This window comes from Talpa europaea (assembly GCF_964194135.1).
Source record: "Talpa europaea genome assembly, chromosome: 10".
NCBI lineage: Eukaryota > Metazoa > Chordata > Mammalia > Eulipotyphla > Talpidae > Talpa > Talpa europaea.
Genome location: NC_140077.1, coordinates 69,465,805 through 69,487,282, shown reverse-complemented (window position 1 = coordinate 69,487,282; position 21,478 = coordinate 69,465,805). Strand labels below are relative to the sequence as shown.

The 21,478-nt window shown below is 50.6% G+C and overlaps 1 protein-coding gene across 1 annotated transcript in view; it reads right to left on the bottom strand.

Moving 5' to 3' along the window:
* The window catches only part of LPGAT1 (lysophosphatidylglycerol acyltransferase 1), a gene marked incomplete at both ends in the record, with an annotated part of 39,196 nt that extends 18,105 nt beyond the window's left edge, over positions 1–21,091 (bottom strand). The window contains 2 exons of the mRNA XM_084245028.1: positions 1,063–1,181; positions 20,854–21,091. Of these exons, the coding sequence (XP_084101154.1) occupies positions 1,063–1,181; positions 20,854–21,091 (357 nt within the window). The remainder of the gene's footprint in view (positions 1–1,062; positions 1,182–20,853) is intronic.
* Between the last annotated feature and the right edge of the window lie 387 nt (positions 21,092–21,478).

Sequence of the window (21,478 nt, the reverse complement as noted above, 5' to 3'; positions counted from 1 at the left end):
ATATATATTTTTACATCACTTGCTGCAGATTCCCCACGTCCATTAGATAGGAGAAGAAACCCCACTAGCTCTGCTCTGACCTCATGCTGCTGATTATTTTGCTTAAATAAATTGAGCTTTGTGCTGAATGAATTTTGTTGAATAAGGAATAAGAAAAAAACCCAAATCCCCAGTGCATGGACTCTATAAAATACTTGAATTTTCTATACAGTATGAAGTTTGGCTGCGATTCACCGGGCTCTGGGTCTAAAGTACCAGCACAAAGCTTTTAAGTTCAATCTCACAGCGGCAGTGAAGCACATCTTCAGTTGGCTCACCTAAGAGGAAGAAGCTCAATCTCAGGTGTCTTCTGAGATTTGTATGGATAAATTTGCCTTGGCCGGGTTTGGGCAAGGGGGTTCACTGAGGATGAGCCCCCACCCGCCGCCCTAGGTCTATGCCCATCCGGTCCTTCCTCGTCCACCCAGTCTGCGGCGCCCTCCCCTGAAGCCCTCACAGGCACCTCCGTTCTGTGTGCCATGCCCCCTGTAGCACCCTGAACTGGGGAACTTCAGGAGTAGGGTGCTGTCTTGGAGGGTGCTGATCTCAAGTCGCTGACCATCACTGAAGCCTCTCTCTTTAGGCCCAATACCGACCCCGTTGATTCTGTCCACTTTCTTTCATTTTCCATGAACACGAGTAACCTCTTTAACAAGACTCTCCTAAGGCAACGGTTCTTTTAATGCCAACTGCTGAATGAAATTCAGAATAATATTTACCTTGTCTTCTCCTGGCTAAAGATCCCGAGACCTCCTGGGTCCCAACCCCACCCTGCTGCGACCATAGTTGCACCTCAAGACAGGCCTGGCTCACACCACGGTAACTGCTTCCTCCCAGTTATTTCTTTTGAAAACAGCTTTATGGAGACACAACTAACACCCCGTCGTTGTTGCTTAACATCTCTAAATCCTCCTCCTGACATGACTTAGAATCACATACTTTGTAAATTTGCAGGAAAGCTACACAGCCATGCGCGGTCTCGCGAGCCCGAGGCCCAAGGGCCGCTCGGCGCCCAACACTTACAAGCCCCTTGTCCTGGAGGCACATCATCAGTGTGCACACGTCGCCTGTTGCCTGGTGGTTCACCAGCATCACGGCCTCGTCCTCTGCGATGGCTCTGACATCGTCGCCCCACTCCATCACTGCAGGCGACAAGCAGATAGGCTGTTAGTCACACAAGCCTGATGTGCGAGCCCTGGCCGGACTCCAGGTGCCAGAGCCCAAGTCAAAGCTGTCAACAGCACAACACCTGTCACTGGAGAAACCAGGGGGTCCTCCTTACAGGGACCCCCCAAATAGCCACGAGACCTAAAATGGCCCTAATTTGGATCTAGAAATTCTACTTTGTAGAGTTTATCCTGGAGAAACAATTGTCCAGAGAGGTAAAGACTCCACAGGGCAGGTTCACGGCTACTGAAAGGTTCACGACGGGGGTGGGGAGTGGGAGGTGAGGAAGTGACCAGACAGTGGAAGAGCGAAAGCCATGAAGAGAACGAGGATGTCTCAGAACCCCGAATAGCTGAGTTCCCGAGAACAGGACAAACCACAAGTCCGTCTGTGCAGCGTGAGCTCACCTTTTCAAAGAAGAAACAACATTCTTATTACTTAAAACATGACAAAAAGTCTGCAGGGGCGAACCTGAAACTATCACTACCGCTCCCCAATAAGGATGGTTTCCAGAAGCCTGCACATTCTACTTTACAATAAAATATGAATGCAAACAGAAACACGTACTTTCATTTACAAGTAAGAAAACTAGCAAAGACTGTGTTGATGAAAAATCTCCACATGAAAGCCAGAAGCAGGACCCAGGAAAACTCGACAGTGAGTTGGGGCAGCTATGCCTCATCCTGCCTCCAACCCACTTCCCAGGAGAAAATAAAACTGGGCGTCCCTTTGGACTATCAGCATTCTGCAGAGGGGCCCTCGGACTGCCCAAATGCCTCCCAGAGTCACTGACTACATCAGCATCACCACCTCCCTCTCAGCTCCCAGGGGAGATGGCGCCTGTGTCTGGATGCAATCAGGCTGGGCAGCCTCCAGCCCTGCCCACCTCTCCGCCTCCGTCTGCCTCCGCCCCTCACTGCCACCAGCCAGGGGAGTTCCTCGCAAGGGCTCATCTGAGAATAGTCTCCTCTGTTTCATCCCCTCAAAATCCATCCAAGGCCAAGCATCTCATTCATTGTAAGATGTTAAAATTTTGAATGAAGGAACGGAAATTTTCAGCTAGGGCAGCAGATATCTCAGCGCTATCAAGCTATTGCCAGCCATTGTGGCCTGAGATTAATCCCTGGCCAGGGAGTGACCCACGGGGTGCAGCAGACCTCTCCTGTCTCCCAGCTGCTCCCCTCAGCAGTGGATTTCAGTGGGTCTGCCTGTTCTGCCCCCCACTCTGTCTCTGGTGAGTCCTTTCACCCCCCCACACCTCTGGCCTGTACCCCAGTCCTTGTATGCATAAATAAATAAAAATAAATATTTAAAAACAAATGAATAAATACTTTTTCATCAAAGCAACACTGCATTTTAATATCACCCAAGTCTGGGCAGTGCATCATTTAAACCCACATCTGTACACACCACAGTTAAGTTCCCAGGGAAAGTCCAGCTCTGACCTTGCCACACAGAAGACCCTGCCAACTCACCCTCCCTCCCTTCTCCCCTGCCTCCTCGAGGCCTCTGACCTGGTCCAAGAACCTAAAAGTTCATTTTTGCTTGATTGAGCTCATTCCTTCATTGGCTGAAACATTTAGGCAGCTGATGTAGCACCGTTTCTGGGAGGCCATAAGTCGGCACAGTCCTGCTAGAAATCAACTTGGTAATAGTCATCAAATTAGAAATGTCCCTTTTTACCCAGCACTTTCATTGCCACACCGATTTACAGGTAAAACGAAGCACGTGAGGCCAGAGTCGGCAGTGCCCCAAGAGCAAATGTGAGATGATTAATAAACAGAGAAACCCGCTCAGACTGAGAAATGCATAGAGCAGTGGCCGCCGGGGAAGTGAGACTTGCCAGTTAACAGCTGGAGGTTTCAATCTTACAAGGTAAGAAAGTTCTAGAGATCAGGCCTGTAACAACATGCACAACCTTGCTGAGGCTGAACAGCACCTTTAAAAATGGCTAAGATAGGGCCTCCCCGGTGGCGCAGCGGTTGAGCGCTGGGTTGCGAAGCTGCCCGCAGCCTCTGCAGCGCCAGTTCGATCCCCGGCTGCTCCCCGGCCACCGGAGGAGGGTCCCACATGGCGCGCAGACCTCTCCTGCCGCCCGCTGCTCCCCTCAGCAGTGTCCTTCGGTCCTTCTGCCTGCTCTGCTCCCCGCTCTGGCTCTGGTGAATTCTCTCACCCTCCCGCGCTTCTGACTGTACCCAGTGCTTGTATAAACAAAAACAAACAAACAAACCAGCAAACAAATAAATAAAGAATGCCTCTATAAAAAAAAAAATGGCTAAGATAGTAAATTTATGCTATGTATTTTACCCATGGAAAATAAAAAATGGGGGCCTCCCTGGCACAGCAGGTAGAGCACAACGCTGTGAAGCTGTCCGCAGCCGCTGCAGCGCCAGTTCAATTTCCGGCCAGCCAGGGAGATTCCCACACGGCACGGCAGACCTCTCCTGCCTCACCCGCCACTCCCCTCAGCAGTGTATTTCGGTTCTTCTGCCTGGTCTGCTCCCTGCACCATCTCTGGTGAATTCTCTCACCCTCCCATGTCTCTGGCCTGTACCCCAGTACTTGTATAAACAAACAAACAAACAGACAAATAAATAAATAAATAAGGGACATTGGCTGAACAAATCCTATCCAGAGACAGGATGTTTTGGATCAGTTTCACGCCAGTAGCGGGGACCCACCGTAAGCCAGGAAGGCGTAGTATGGGCAGCAGGACACCTCTTGGCTGGGTTTGTAAAAAGCAAGGAGAAGAATTTATTTATTAAATATCACACCTTTGTTGATAACCCTTCAATGGAGACATACACCACGTTTTACCTGTAAATCGGTGTGGCAGTGAAAGTGCTGGGTAAAAAGGGACATTTCTAATTTGATGACTATTACCAAGTTGACTTCTAGCAGGACTGTGCCGACTTACGGCCTCCCAGAAACGGTGCTACATCAGCTGCCTAAATGTTTCAGCCAATGAAGGAATGAGCTCAATCAAGCAGAAATGAACTTTCAGGCTCTTTCAGGCACACACACACACACACACACACACACCATTTTTCATTAATTCACTCTACTCAATAATCAGCATCAGGCACCGTTAGGTATTGTGGCTATAAAAAATAATAACAAAAGTATTATTTTAATAGCAGTTAAAACACGCATGAAAAGCTAGTTTGGAAATTCTATAAATATTGGGCTATTACGAGGTAATCTGGAAAGTCTCCTGGTTCCACATCTTTATAAATAGCTGTTTCGTCACTAAATATTCTTTTAATGTGATCTCTGCTACCTAAATGGAAAATGCTAGATCTGCATGCAGACACAGAGGGGAAGGAGAGATGTGAACAGCAAAGCAAATTAAAATGTTTTTACATAAAATGTGTCTTATCTGTTTAATTTGTGTAGACAAATCTAGTAAATGTGTTGATTTAAATATCAAAATATAAATTGAATTTGTATGGTCTGAATAGCATCTCCCCCCTAAATCTGTCCATGCAACCTTACTCAGAGACAGGCTCTTGAAAGCAAAATCAAGTTAAGGTGAGGCCACACCGAATGATGATGGGCTAGAAACTAAGTCCATTAAGCCCTGTCTGTCTGAGAAGGAGGAAATGTGGGCCCAGAGCCACTGGGAGGGCAGCAGGTGCCTGAGGGCAGAAGCTAGAGTGATGTGTGTCTAAAGACCAGCACCACCGCAGAGCCCAAGAGAAGCTTGCTGTGACCAGGAGAGCCTTCTGGGCCTTGGAGGGGCAGGGCCCTGCGTCTTGCTGACCCCAGGCATCTGGCACTGGGCTGAAAGAACAGAAGGGTCTGCTGCAGCTTCTTCCCAGCACCCTGGGGGCACCAATGTACCCCATCCTACTCTCCTTGACTTCCCCTTCCTTTCTCTATCCTTTCCATCCTGTTTCCCCGAAAATTACCTTTTTTAATCAAATATACAGAAAAAAAAAAAAAAAAGACAAGACAACTGTGCTGTACTTTAAACCTCCAGAGTACCTTAGCAGACAGCTAACATTTGTATTATAAATGCCCTAAATGCTCATTTCTAAACCTTCCTGGGTGTGATCATTTAGTCAATCCAATACATTCGTCACGTCCTAGCCATGACTCAGCTAAGACTTGTTTTCAAGCCAGTGTCAGTTCCCTGGAGCACGGCCCCCACTAGCAGACGTGGAAGGGCCCTGGGTCAGCTCCCTCTGGAGAAAGGATCCCCCTGCAGCAATATAGCCATGTGGAACTTTGTGACAATCCAAATTTTATTCAACAATAAATTCAATTTTCATTATCTGTGGCATTCTTCTAGGACCATACCATTACATACACGTTCCCTGATAAGGAGTTAGAGACTCATGAAATCAATAGAAAACACGCTTGTGGAGAAAAAGTGTTTATTTCATGTAGGAGGTCACTTTGCTCCCCTTCCAGCTCTCTCTCCTAGAGCTAGTCAGTAGGATGACGGGGCTAATACTGCACCAAAAAATAGGATTCCTTGCATGCTACAGAATAGAAGTTATGGATGCCAGCCAGTTCTTACATTGCACTTGATGAGAAGAACAAAAAATATTTTAACGCTCTGTTCTGTGAAATAAGTTCCCAAAAAAAGAACTGGGTCAGGTCCACCACTCCAAAGGGAGTGAAGGACAACGGGATAGAAACTGGAATCAAGGTTCTGTGGCTGCAATGGAACCTTAAAAATTCTTGTTAAAAACCCAAGTCCGAGACCATCTCTCTCTCTCTCACACACACACACACACACACACACGCACGCACGCACGCACGCACGCACGCACGCACAATCTCATTGACAAACCTCCCCCAACAGGTAGAGACTAGAGCTGATCAGGACACTTTACATCTCAAAAAGAAAATAAAAGCAAAGAGAACACAAACAAATCCCTAAAAAACAGAGACGCCACCACCATCACGCTGCTCACAAAGCAGAGTCGACGTGGGGAGCAGGGGGCTGGATCTGCGGCCACAGGAGCTCCTTCCAAAGGCAAAAGGCAGGGCTGCCTTGCAGCCTCAGGGTTGAGTCTCAGGCTGCAGCTTGAGTTCAGTCCCCAGCCAGGGAGCGACCCACAGGGCACAGCAGACCTCTCCTGTCTCCCTGCTGCTCTCCTCAGCAGTGTGTTTCAGTGGATCCGCCTGTTCTCCACACTCTGTCTCCAGTGAGTCCTCTCACGCACCCACCCCTGCCCCCACATCTCTGTCCTGCACCCCAGCTCTTCTAATATAAACAAATCTTTAAACAGCACTGTCAGGAGGTAAAGCGCAGAGGTGGGCGGGCTGGGCACAAGCCACGTGTAGACACAGGTCTCACCTTTGCTTCATTAGGCTGACTCTGGCTGCCAGCGCCTCCCGCAGGCAGGGGACAGTGACCAGGATGACCAGTGACCCCAGGACAGGCACAAAGAGCTGCGACTGTCTCAGGAAGATGGAGGGAGATGAGGGGCAGACACCTGACGCCACCGCCAACCCACCCCCACCATGGAGTGGGGCACTTGGGACAGGCCCAGGGCGAGCAGGAAGCGCGGGTTGGAGGGCTGGCCAGCTCTGCGTGTACACGTGGGTGTGCTATATGCGTCAGTGCACCGTGGCTGTATCCTCAGGGCCCTGACGTCCTCAGGCCACAAGGTGCCCGTCTCGTCATCACACAGGCCATGACCTCACAGCTGATGGCCGAGGAAGCAGGCGCCAGGACCAAGGACCAGTACAGAGGACAGTGCGCCAGGCCTCCTTGTGTGGCCTTCACAGACTACAGAGCACAGAGACAGCCACCTCGTTTACAAATGAAGATGAAGCAGCAGCTCACAGTCAGGCAGCAGGAAGTGGGGGTGTGTTAACACAGCCCTTCAGGTGCTCTGCGCCATCCCCGGGGCAGGGCCCAGGACAGAGACCCCATGAGGAGCCCACCCGGCTCCCAAAGTCCCACGAGCCCGCCAGGTGGGTGAACAGGCCACCCTGGCATCCTTGACACAGCTGACAGATGTAGGGGTGGGGAGGGGCAGGCAGGGGGGCAGGTGCAGGACACCAGAGAACTGAGCATTTTGGGGTAGTTTACACAACAGCCAAGGCAGCAGGCACCGAAGGAAGGAAGACATCAGTGATCTCTGCACCAGGGTGCAGGCATCTTAAACACAGTCAGCACCCCCACGAAGCCAGCCCCCCACGACCACGCCAGGCTGGCCTTTATCCCTCCTTTCATTGAACCCCCCATGTTCAATGAACATGTCACCTCCAGGCCGAGGACGCTGCCTCCACAATCATCCTACCCCGTCTCTCCCTTACTGTCCCCCCGTCCCCTCCACACCCCCAGCAACTCTCTCTCAGGCTCCTGCAGCAGCCTGGCCTGCACACAGGAAGCTGGGACAAGGGACACTTAACTTCTAGAGAGAGAAGACCAGGCCACACGCCAGGACACGCGTGTGACCAAAGGCCTCCGGCTCTGGCCAGCTCAGGGTCAGGCCTTCAGCAAGGGGAGAAGTGCCTGGCCTGCCTGTGGTGTGAGCTTCTTGTGACCCACCATAGCCACCCCAGGGCTGAGCACAGGGGGACTTGCTGAGGCGAGGTCCTTCTAAAAGAGCTTCTTGTGAACCCCCAAAGGTAAAAGAACTACTACAGCAAAGGATAAGGCAAAACTGTCCATAATCAAAGGAACTGGATTAAACGAAAACAAAACCTACAGAACAGGGAGCCACTTGTGAGTGTGATGTAAAAGCGCAAGCTGTGCTCAGCGTCCAGCCCCAGCTCCATCCATCTCTCGGGGCTCAACCCCATGAGCGAAGCAGCAGATCCCAAATGACTAAATAGTCTGTTGAAGATAAATGCTCCTGACTGCACGTGAGGGGCGGAGATAGGCTCTTCCGGGATGCGGGACTCACCAAGATCAATCCTAAGGTCCCTGAGAATTCAGGTGTGTGGGCACATTTGGGGCCAGAATCAGCCAACTTTTTGTAATGAAAACATTTCAGTGAAAATTTTAGGCTTATGCAGGCCAATATAGAGGCATTTTCCGAACAAATTTTATCCCAACAAATGTCCACAAATATTTTTATTAACAAAATTCAAAATAAAAAATTAATGACCTACATCTTTCTGCATGTGGGTCTGCGGTGGGCAGAGTGGAATTCTTTCTTAGGGGGGTAACCTTACATTAACTAGGGCTCCAAGGGGGTGTCCAGTCGTCAAATGATGGCAACTGTCCACTGGGCTTGACGGGACTTACAGACCCGACAGCAGAGATGGGGCACTCCCGACTCCCCTTTCGGCTCAGGCTTCTCTGAGTCCAGACAATCATGTGCCCCTGCATGCCATGGTCTTTCCTTGAGACCCTGCTCCTTCTCTGGGTTTCCCCGCTCACCCGAAAACTGGCGCACCTGTCCCCTGCCCTTCCTGAACCCTCCCCCCGTCCCTCACCAACCAGTCCCGAAAAGTCTCCTGTGTGGAACTTCTACTCGGCCAAGCAGCCACAGTCTGGCCTGGAGGGTGAGGCTCTTGCAGGCATCCCCTCACCACTAACCTCCCCCCAACTCCCATTCCAATAAAGCGGGCAGAGCACAGGACTAGAAACCCGAACCCCACATCACCCCCTCCCTGAAAAATACTTGAATAGCTTCCTCCTGGGATAAGTTTCAAAGTCTGAGCTGTGCCCAGGAAGTCTAAAGGATTTGGCCCTACCAGCTTCCTGCTCCCCCAACCCCGTCCTCCCCCTCCCTCACTCTGCTGCAGCCACCTGACCCCACGGGCTCCTGGGCCTTGACAAACCTGCTCCTTCCCCTGTGCGGGCATCACGGGTGATTCCTACTCCCCAGCCAGATCACCCTGTCCAGGTACCCAGCCATCTGCCCCCAGATGCCCAGGCTGCTGTGAGGAGCCTGGCGTCCAGGGGCCGTGGGTGCCCTTGCCTCCCCTCCCAGCACTGGCCCGGCAGGTGCCCCAGTATCTGGATTGAGGGAATTCATTAGAAGACAGTTAAACATAAATGGCTTTGAAGCACTCCAGAATTTATAAACATACAATTAGTTAATATTTGAGTTGGACTATGACTTAAATTATTAATGTGAATTATTTTTATTGATTAAAGCAAGAACTCCTGGAGCTCTCCCATTAGCTACGCTTGCATGTCCGCAGCTGGATTTCAAAACTATCCCCACCCCGACTTGGTTCATTGAGACAGGACTTTCCCCAAACAGCTGCTTTCCTAGGCCTGGTCAGGTGACAACAACAGTGATAATAATAAAGGTCACGTTCATCACACGGCACGTCTGTTCACCTCGCATCTGAGTTTCCCAGGAGAGAAGCAGCCCAGCATGTGTGGGGGACAGAGACTGAGACCCCCGAGGTGAGTGACTCGCTCCCAGGGGTGCAGCGAGCAAGCGGGGCAAGACACAGGCGCCAGCGCCGAGTCCAGAGCCTAGGAACACCTCGGCTGCCCCTGGGTCTCTTGAGTTCTCTGCAGGCAAACATCATACATGAAGACTCCCAGGGGCCTGCGAGAGCCATTAGGCTGCATGGGGCTGTCCAGCCCAGCCTCTCACACTCAGAACCAACTCTGCCCCCCACAGAAGCAGCCTGGACACCAGCTGCTGGACCCCCTCCTGGTCCACGCCATCCACACGCTACAAAGTAAAATAAGCTCCCAGTTAATGTTCTTCTCTGCAAGGATCTCAATTAACTTTATAAAATGGAACTGTCAGGGGAAACATGCTTACTGATCTGTTTTTCACAGATGTGTCCTGGACAGGTGGCTCAAAGGAAACTAAACTATCCCCCCAAGCACCTACCAAAATAAGAGCTGTGTGAAAAATCCTTTAGGTGGGGATTAACCTAAAGCACAGGCCCCAGCACAGTATTTTATAAATCCGTACCTTTTGGGCCTCCCTGGTGGCAAAGGGGTTAAAGTCTCAGGGCTATCAAGCTAGCGCCAGCTACTGTGGACTGAGTTCGATCCCCAGCCAGGGAGCTGACCCACACGGTGCAGACCTCTCCTGTCTCCCCGCTGCTCCCCTCAGCAGTGGATTTCATGGATCTGCCTGTTCTGTTCCCCACTCTGTCTCTGGTGAATCCTCTCACCCCCCGCACCTCTGGCCTACACCCCAGTTCTTGTATGCATAAATAAATAAATCTTAAAAAAAAAAATCAGTACCTTTCCTCTCCTGCAGTAGGTGGTCAATAAACATTTGACTGCCTAATCGCACGAGCTCTTCTACAGCTAGTATCCTGGTCTCCTTGAGCAAGCAAACAGCAAACACTGCTATTCCTCCTCACAAAAATACCTTAAGACGATGCCCAATCAGACATGTACCCAGCAAGCATTTCCTCAACATAGGAAGGGGTCACTTAATCCAGTTAAAAATATTAATTCTAGAAAAACATTGTTCTAACTCAGCAAACACTTTAAAATCCAAAACCGCTGTGTGACACGGGGTTTCTGAGAGTGAGCAAGCAGAATACCCAACAGGAAGGGAGGAGAGTTTTAAGGAATTAAAATACAACAAGATGTACTTAACTCAAAACTTACTGCAAAACTATGCTAATAGAGGCCGTGTGGACCTGGCAGGCAGGAGACAGAGTGGAGAGTCCAGAACAGACCCCCAAGCCATGGCCAGGCACCTGTGGACAGTCCTGGCCCTCCAGCACCAGTGCTGGGTCAACCGGTCACCTGAGCAGAGGCCTGACGCTTGGACTCCAACCTCACACCGTAGAGAAAACCAAGTCAAAGGGGATCACAGACCTACCTGAATGTAAAACTAAACTCTCAAAAGAAAAGGCAGCTGTAACCTTGACGAGTTCGGCAGTGGTTCCCAGACGTGACTCCAGAGGCACACGGCCCGTGAGAGACAGAGGGGCTGAGCATGGGACGGAGAAAAACTATTTACAGCACAACAGTAAATGGACAAATAACCCACTTTAAAAAAAGAACTTGAACAGGGCCTCCCCTGGTAGTGCAGCGGTTGAGCGCTGGGCTGCGAGGCTGCCCGCAGCCTCTGCAGCGCCAGTTCGTTCCCCGGCTGCTGGCGAGGGTCCCACAAAAAAAAAAAAAAAGAACTTGAACAAAAGGACCTTCCTCCGAAGAAGATACGCCAGCCAAGGGCGGGAAAGGACATTCGGCAGCACAGACCCCTGGGAAATAAATGTGGATCAGAGCATGATGGGTCTATGGCCATACCACCCTGAACGCGCCCGATCTCGTCTGATCTCGGAAGCTAAGCAGGGTCGGGCCTGGTTAGTACTTGGATGGGAGAGCATGATGGGGCAGCGCTTCCCAGACACGGAGACAGTCAAAGAGCACCCAGAGAAAACCAAAGGTCTTGGTGAGGGCATGGAAATGGTCCCCCTAGTCCTGGGGGAGCCCCTAGGGGAACAAAGTGTTCTCATGGCCCGGCCATTCCGCGCCCAGGCTCACGGGACTAGAGACACATCCCCAGGAAAGCCCAAACGCGGATGCGGACAGCAGCGGCACTCAGCTCCGTTGTCATCAAGAGCAGCAGCGACCAAACGTTCCCCATTGGTGAATGTCCAAGCAAACTGGTGCAGCAGCAAGGAGAACTAGGTTTCGGTCCACACAGGAGGGAGACACCGGCACACACGAGGGGATGGGCCTTGCCAAGGCGCTACTGAGGGGAGGGGGCAGATTGGAAAGGCCCCGCACAACCAGCTTCATGTGGAGTGAGTGTCCAGCACAGGCAGATCCACAGATTTGCTTGGGGCAGGCGGAAACCGGGTAGCCACCTAAAATAAAGGCTGATGGAATGTTCCGAATCAGACAGTGGTGATGGCCGCATGATCTTAGGACTGTGCTAAAAAACCACTTGATTGTGCATTTCTAATTGGTGAATTTCACAGTATATGAAGCCTCAATTTAAATACACCTATGTGTGCACACGTGTGTCTATACACTTAACACTCACGCCACAGTGAATCAGTTTAGTCTTTTGAGAAGTCAGAGACATCTTGATGTATATACATTTACGGATTTTTTTTCCCCTTAAAGTGTCAAACAATGCAAAGTTCTAATAACGGTAGATGCAAAATGTGTCTTATATCCATGACTCATAATGGTCTCTTAAAGTTTAGTGAGTGAAAAAAGGTTAGGGAAAGTGTCTTGCTGGCCAAGTTTGATCAGACAGACTAGACCTTAAGAAAAGCATAACCTCATCACTAAGATGGATGCACGCTTTCCCACAGAGCCTCTCGGTTGTTAGTACTGCACCTGGAAGCAGAACCCAACCAGCCTGTCCCAGTGAGGGTGTGCACAGCAGAGAGAATTAGCTGACATAGGAAGGACAACTCCAGTGGTGGAGCCCGGGGCGGGAAGCAACCTGTCACAGCACAGGAGCTTAGGCACTGGGGCCATGGTTCCCACCTGTCGCTGCTCATTGCTTTCCAGTTTCCGACCTGGGCCCCGCTGCAGGAAGCCAGCAGCTGCGGACACGCACAGGCCTTCCCTTTCTGATGTGGACATTACTCCTCTGCGGGCACATAAAAGCAAAGCAACTCGCAGGCGCCGAACAGAAAGAGCCGCATGGCTGTGACTGGAGATGAACGGTTCAGCCTCTGGAGTTCAGGCAGGTAATGAAAATCAGCAAAATGGGCTGAGGTCAGAGGAGGAAGAGGTGGGTGTGGGCGAGCCGACCTCGGGTCCCAGTGACCGGGGCATCCTCATTTACAGACTTGAAGGAGGCAGTCAGGCTCCTGATCTCTCAAAAGCTGGGAATCTTGATTTTATCGTTTATGATTTGTGAAAGCATCCTAATTTCGAACTGTCAGCAACTAATAATAATAATTTTAAAAAGTTGAAACGTTGCTATGGCCAAAAGAAACATATTTGCATTGAATATGGCCTCTAGTTTGCAAACTCTGAAAAGTCCTGAAATTAGTTTAGAACAAATAAACTGTCTTTTGTGTACATATACTTAATATATTTAATATATATTACTCACACTTAATATGTTTAATATCTGTAATACAGATATCCCATGATTTTCCAGTTTGCATTTACACCACTTTGCTTTTATGAAACACCCACATTAGTACCTGTGTTCACTAAACAGCAGAAATCCAAAGATGACTTTCGCTTTTATGATAAAAGGTGAAAAGCAAGAGTGGTGTTCAATGCTGGGTTTGCAGCAGCTGTGCCAGCGCCGGCACCTCTGCTGGATGTTCATCATAGCATTGTTGGTTTGATGACATCTTGGTGTAATTTTAGTGCCATTTATGTGCCATTTATTATGATTTGGGAGGTTATTTTAGGGGTCTAGGAATGCTTAAAAATTCTTCTATATAAATTAATGGTGATCACTTCTCTGCTTTATGCACTTCTGCTTATAAAATGTGTTTATCAGAACACTCTACATTTGGAGAGTGGGGAAAACTCACATACTTTACATGTATTTATTGAAGTTTGGGGAACATTGATGTGCTTTGATGTTTTCAAGGTTGGCCACAGACCAGACCCTCTCAAGCAGCATCTGTGATATTTCCTTCATACTCCTCACTGACGCGTCAGAGGTAAGTCCCTTCTCCCATTTATTCTGGCGACAATTCTAACTGTAGTGAAACAGACAGAGTGGGATCTTAACTGTCTTCCACTGCTAAATTGTCCAAGAATCAAAACAGTCTGGGAACCATAGGGAGAAAAAAATAAACAGGCCTCAAAGAAGATGAATTAGGTGATAAAATTGGTCTCCATCTCACAGTAATCAGCTAGTGACACAGCAGACTGGTGACAGCCCTCTCCAAATTATGATTACATCACTGAATAACAATCTCGCATAACACTTCTGGTATGAATGTGGTGGAGCTGCTCACCCAACACTTCCGGAAGAGAGACACAGCAACAGGAGGAAGGGAATACACTGCTGCAAACTCCTTGTTCAGCAAAGATATAAAAACTCCAAACTCCATGAGATCAGGTTGGGACCCACAGGGCTGAGGGCAGATAGAATGTGGAGAGCTGGCAGGATGGGTGCGGCAGGGGGAAGGGTGGCAGTGGCCAGAGGCAGGAAGCAAGAGCAAAAATGCACAGCCTTCAGGCCCGGCTTCCCCAGCCCTGGGCAGAGGGAGGGCTGGGAAGCCTAGAATTGGCAGAGGAAGCCTCCAAGGCTGAGTCTGGCTTGGAGAGGCAGAGGATTTGTGGGCACACAGAGAAACACCCCCAGACACCATGTGTGAGGGAGAAATCTGAATCTACCTCACCCCACCCACACCACCTACAAACACCTGGCTGAGGAAAACCCAGGTCATCACTGTAAAGGAGCAGGCAGCGACTGGCACAGCACTGAGACATGCTGGAAAAACAGCAGACAGGCAGTGTGATGTTCTGACTGTTGACTCACCAGAAGAATATTATAATGGGGAAGATAAAAATATGACTAAAATTCAAATTCACGCTTGCATGAATTTAAGAAAATCAAAGAAGTCACCATCCTATGAAGATCACAAGATCTCAAGGAAAAATGTGTAGACAATAGGGACAGGGGAAGTGTGAGCTGACAGAACTCAAGAGAGAAACAGAAGAATAAACATAGCATCACAGATGTGAAGAAGATACTGATAAGAGATAGAAGGTGTCACAAAGACGCAGACACAGCCAAGGCAGAAAACTTGAGAAAGGTTCAAAAGGCTAGAGAGGAAGTAAAAATATAAAGGCAGGCAACGGAGAGCCCATGGGGTCCCCAAAACCATCAAACAGAATTAACTACGTGAAGATATAATCAAAGAAAACTTTCCTGAAATAAACACAGATCTGAATCTACTCTTAAAAAGGCACCCATGTCACAGGAAACAGCAAATCAGTCAATACCAGCCTGTCCCAATAAAGTTACTAGGTATAAGAAAGAAAAAGAGAATCCTTTGGGCACACAGACAGAAAAATAAAGTAATTAATAATGGGGAAAACTTCAAGCTGGCGTCATACAACATCTAAGGCCAGAAGACATTTGCACAACATCTGTGAGATCGCCAGGGAAAGAAAGGGTGAGCTAAGGTTTATTCCCTGCTAAGCCAGCCTGCAGGTGGAAAGCATCAAAAAGAAGTTCTGAAAGTGCTGTAAGCATAATATCCCCATATTGTTTTGTTATTCCTGATGGAGGAACTATCATAGGAAACCAGGGGAAGGTTTTGCAAAAGGACGTAGGAGAGCATTACATGTATGTAACTGAAGAATTACGGAGACAAGTTGATCAAAAATAGAAGATAAATTTTAGAGGTCATCACAAGATAAAGATGCAAATGATAAAAATTCAGAGAAAGGAGAGAGCCAGGGGGAAGTATAACAAGCTTATAGTTACCTCGAAGTACCAGCTGGGAGCCCATGGGCAGTTTGGAAGTTCAGCCTCTAAGGGGCAGAAGCAGAGCCAGGCTCCATGGTATAAATGCAAACACTGCTATAGCTGGGGGTGGGGAGAAAGCAGAGAGGACTGGGCTGGAATTTATCTTTGTTCACAGAAGACAACTAACAGCTACTGCCAACAGAAAACGAACGCTATCCTATGAAGAGCCTAATGACAGACATGCAAGTCTTCCTTAAGATCAGAACAACAAAAAGAGAAGAAAAGCAGACCACACAGTGAAAGACTTAGGGTTTATAGATATGAAAACAGAATGCATAAGAATGGGGCAGACATATCAATAAAAGAAAATGGACTCAACTCATCTGAAAGAGATTTTCAAATTGACTCATAAAGTAAAGCCTAATTCCATTTTGACGACTAAAGACACGTCTAAATCAAAGTAACGTGACAAGCCTGAAAGCCAGAGGGCAGACAAAGACATACACAGCCAGTGAAACAGAAAGAGGAGGAGACTGTCACCAGTTGGTCCCACGCTGCGACCGGGCCAGCACCGCCATCGACCCTCCTGCTCTGGTGAAACTGCACAGGGGACACCTATGTGTGAATCGACCCTTTACAGGCTGTTTGTAAAACTCCCTGAAATAAATACGTCCATTACACACTGTCTTTGAGATAAGACCAGATCTTAGACTTGTGGTCTAAGAGCAACCAACCACACCCACCTTTGGCTGTTTTCCATGTAAAAGTCAAAACACTCAACTGAAAGCCCCTCGCCTGGGTCTATGCCAACCTCCATTAAGGTGTGGCCTTGGGACCAGGTGGTTACTCCCCACACCGGGACAATGTATGTCAAGCGCTCAGGACCTGAGCTGCAGTATTCTCTGGAAAGGCAGAGATGGGCTTGTGGGCTTCTGTGAAATTCACAGCAGCGGCAAAGACTTCCATTGAAGCAACATTTTCTTTCAATCTCCCACAGGAATGTTCTAGGCGCTTGCTTGCAGGGGCTAGAAATGTTCTAGGCACTTGCTTGCAGGGGCTAGAGAGTGGCCAGGTGGGAAAGAGATTTCATGCCCCAAACCAAAAAGACGCAAGGGGGGAATCCCAAATCAAGCCACACTCAGCACACGGAGCTGAGGCCAGCAGTGAGTGGCTCTTCGGAGACCAGGCACCATGCGCAGCGGGGGAGAAGCCGAAACAGGGTAGCTGCCCTGGGCCTCCAGCTCAACGTGAGGACCCCAGAGAGGGTCCCTGCACAGCACGCCACATGGCACTGGGGTGCTCCAGGCTGGCGTGGTGGGAAAAGCAAGTTCATTTCATCACCACAGAGACAAACCCAAACCAGTCAAGGCTTTTGAATCTACGAGTCATTGATGACAGGGCTGGCCCGACAGGGGTGTCAATCATCTCGGGCTCCTGGGCCAGAGCAGCCCACTCTTCTCACCCCCAGAGAGCAGTGCACCCCACAGAGCTGGGGCACCCTCTCCCCACCTAGGCGTGTGCCCCCACAGCCCCCGGCCCACACCTGCGCAGCTCAGGAAGGCGTGCCTGTGCACAGCTGGCATTGCGGGCAGGTGCCAGAAGGCCAGTGTGAGCATGGGTGAGAAACACTCCAGCTGGGGGCCAGCTTGGGGCCTGACTTGTGGCTGTAGCAGCCGGACACCAGGCCTCGGGGAGGTGGGCAGCACCCCACATCCACTCAATACTGTAAGATATCATAAGATCCCCACTCTGTGGGAACCAGCTGACAGCTAGGGGGCTTAGTGCAGGGCAGGGGAGGAGCTCACCCCCAGCAGAGATGCTCAGGTCCAAGCTAATGAAGCTGTGAGCCCCAGAACGCCCCTAAGTCCATGAGGCCTTCTGGACACTAGTGGCTCCCCGAGCGCCCATCTCTGATGCTGCCCGGTGCCGGTACACACACTCCCCAGTGTTTCTAGTTAATTCTCTCCTATTTCACTTTTTTAAATGTTCCTCTTGTTGCAGCAAATTGGTTTATGAGTCAACGGTGGAAAAAAAACTGCTCCATAACACATTTGAAAAGCTTTCTCTAGGACTTAAGGTCAGATACACAATTAATTCTCACACAATGCATCTGGATCCCAGATAAACACTGTCCAATAATCAAATAGCCCAGAAAGACTCGAATGGCTCCACAGCTGGCGCCGGGGAGTAGGGGCTGAGCATGATCGCCATCAGCTTTCCTTGAAGCCACCCAAGTCAACACCCAGGGTGAGCATGTGCCCAGCCTCAGAGCTCTGTGCCAGGCCCCTGGCCCCTCTGCCTCTCCTAGCCAGGCTGACCCGCGAGCCTGGCATTCTGTTTAGAAACTCTGGAAGTTCCACTCACAATGAGTATTTGTTAACAACTCTGTCTACAGAGACAGTGATTAAATGTTTGGGCAGGAATGATATTAAAATAAGTCAATGAAAATCAAAATAAACCATATTAAATACATGTTGCTTAAAAAAAAAAAAACTGTGAAATTGGCCAGTCTTCACTGAATTGGGGGGCTGGGGGGTGGGGTCCTGACTCATGCACGGAAGGCGTGGATGAGCGCTCTGTGGTGATCCCGGCTGTGCTGGCCTCTCCCTGCACCCTTGAAGTGTTTGGGCGGAGGCAGCCCAGCACTGCCCCTCACAGCCCCGCTCAAGGGCGGACGCAGATCGTCACTGCTGAACGAGCCAAGCCCGCGTCCCGGGGCTCTGGCCAGCAGTGAGCATGCAGGTGACAAGCAGGCGGACCCTGGGGGCCCCAGAGAGCCCCCTATCTCCCTGTGCATAGGTGGAGCTCCAGTGCCCAGAAGGCCCAAGGCAGCACCCTTGAGCTTCTGGGCCTGCCACTCAGCACTCCCACCCTGAAGCAGGTCTAGAAAGTAAAGGACTCATTTTGTGGCATTTACCTCCACTTAAGAGACAATTTTATAAAATATTAATAAATCCTTCTCCCTGAGGAAATCTGTTTAGAATGACGTCTAGAAAAATACTCTTTTGATCGAGAGAGCCCTCTCTTAGAGCCCTTGCACTTTTCCCAAGGAAGAGAAGCAAGCCATGCTTCCTGTGTATAAGACCCACCCACAGAATGTTCTAGGACGACACAAGCGTTGGCTTATGTGGGCACTGCCTGGTCCAGCAGCACCAGCCGCCTGGCACCGAGGACTTAAAAGGTGGTTGGTGTGGCCTAGACTGGGTCTAAACATTGCTCCACTCAGTGGGTGTGAAATTAAATGGCCATGAGCAGGCGGGGGTCCCGGAAGACCACAAGGCCTCAGCAGCAGAGCTGAGAAGCCCTGGACTCAGACCCAGGGCACGACTGGATGAAGCTCCACCTCCATATTCGATTTTCAGCTTCCTAATTAATATTTAAGGTTTCCTCAGAAGTGTGTTTTCCACAAAGTCTGGCAATTTTTCTTCTGAAACATGATTAATGGCCAAGTGGAATCCCTCTGGTGGGAATGAACTTCCCACCTGTGAAACTCGGGCATAGGGAGGGGGTAGGGGACCCACCTGCTTCTGATGCAAAAGGGAGACACGAAACACAGGCCCCAGCAAGGCCGTGCATCCCAGGCCCTCTTAGGGCGCACACTCCTGGCCCAGCACGGCCTCCCTGGAAGCCACCAGCCTTAATAGGCCCTCTGGGCTCACGCATGGCACCTGCAGGACAACCGCTGACAACCACACAGCAGAGTCTACATTCAAATGAGACAAACCGGTCGAGTGGTGAAACGGTGTAGACTGAAAAAGAGCAGGTGGTTCAGAGGCACAAAGAGGTGTGGCCTGTGCCATGCTACACCTTGGGCAGAGACACCCCGAAACCCCTCCTCCAGGCCCACTGTGGCTGAGCTGTGGCTGGAGGTAACCAATGGAGCACCAGCAGCACTGCCGCTGCCCCGCACCTTACAATCTCAAGGTCAAGACCAAATTCATTTTGCTCATCACCTCACACGATATACCACACGCACAAATGCAAATGCAGAAACATTTCAGTAATTGCATTGTGTTTAAGTAAAATGGATTTCTGGAATTTGTATCTAAAAATACCAAGAGATCATTTATTTATTTCTTTAGGAGTGCGTTTAAAGCAAGCCGAGCTCAGTACACTGCAGGAAAAGGAGCGCTCCAAGTCCTGTTCGGCGCATCGCAAGCTGACCCCACGCCCACCATGCACCTCAGGTGACAACACAGAGCCCCAAACTAGAGGCTCACCTTTCCTCTGTCACTGCCGCTGCCACGAGCAGGGCCTCAGATAGCATACTCACCTACCGTGTCCAGAGAGCACAGGGATGTCAATGAGACAAGGGGCACTGCCCCAGAGGCTCCGGGCCTTGCGGGTAACAAATGGCTCTGCGGAAGGAGGCAGGGCTGCGTGGGGGGCAGCGAGGGCACATGGGTTCGAGGGTCTGGCCCCTCCGTGAGAGTGGGGGCTGCCAGCACTGGGCTGGTGCACTGTACCCAGTGCACATGTGGCCTGGGCAGGAAGGAGAGCTCAGACCTCCGAATGGGAACTGCTGTGCTGTGGGGGTGCCCAGCTCACTCTCCAAACACCGACCTGGCCCTGGCGACCGCAGCTTCTGTGACTTCATCACAAAGGAGTCAACCTAACAGTTATGAAATCCTACTATAAAAGCCTCAAAAATCCAAGATAACCGCTAGAAACCTCCATGCTTTCTTCACTATGCAAATCTTAGGAAGCCAAAAGTCAAATAAATATGGTCCAGAATCTCACAGGAGGCAGGGTGCAAAGCTCACAGGTTCAGCCACGCACCGTTTCCCACTCAGCTCTTGAAGAGTCTGCTTCAGAGTCACAGGGTGCCTGCTTCCCAGCAAGGGAGAGGCAGTGCTAGAACCCCACTTAGAGTTAGGTGCAAGATAAATGAGCTTAGCCTGGGCAAAACTTATTTTTTTTTTTGGCAGTTAATAGTGAAAGACAGATTTATGAGCTACAACACCGATGCTGGCAAACAAAAGAAACCTATGCAACAGCAGAGTGAGCCATCTTTCTGCTGGGCTTAAAATATGAACACGGTAGGACACACTCCGGCAAAGAACCAAACCCCCTCCCCCAACAAAGGAAGCCCCATCCTTTGCAGCGCTGCCTCCTGGGCTGAAGCTGCAGCCTGTTCCCTGCAGGAAGCCCTCAGGGGCTCCAGGCTCAGCCACCATACAGCCACTGCAGAGCCATCTGAAGAAATGTCAATCATGTGAAAAATGTATTTGAGGATTTCATCAGTGTGTGATTATGAAATTAACTTCTGCAGATAACTGGGATGGAAAGGGAGGAAATCAATACAAATGTTTTCCATGTATCTGTTCAACCCTCTAAGCATCTTCAGCCCTAGGGGTGACCTCCAAGGTGCCAGCGCTCTTACCTGTGTATCCCGCGTACCAGCCCCACGAGGCCACCATGCCCAGCAGCCACTTGTACATGAGCCCCTCCAGGTGCCAGAAGAGCTTGGCATCCAGCACGCGCAGGGGCTGCAGCAGCAGCACGTAGCAGATGTAGGAGGAAATCGCCACCAGGTTGTTGGCCACCATGAAAGCGAACCGCAGCAGGGCTCTCAGCACGGTCCAGCCCAGCCGCGGGGCAGCGTCCACGGTCACGGCCATGCTCACCTCGGGGTCCGCGCCGGCTTTCTGGGGCGAAAGGAAAATTCATTGAGAGAGAAAACTGGGCCAGCCGCCTGGAAACACGCGCCCACGCGGACAGACAGCCGGGCCTGCGGGCTGCAGGGTTGGTCCCGGCGAGGGGCGCAGGCGCCGGCACAGTCTCCCCTCCCCGCGGCCCGCACACCCGGTTCGGCGACCGAGTCCTGGCGCCCGGGCTCCGGGTGCAGGTCCCTCTGCTCACCAGGCCGGGCCCAGAGGGCAGCGGGTGACAGTGACCGGCGGGGGAGGGAGATCGGGGGAGGGCCGAGGACCGCGGGGGTGGGGGGGGGGCGCCAGCTGACAGCGGGCTGGGTCGGCGGTAAAGGGTTCCCTGGGTTTGGCGGGAGC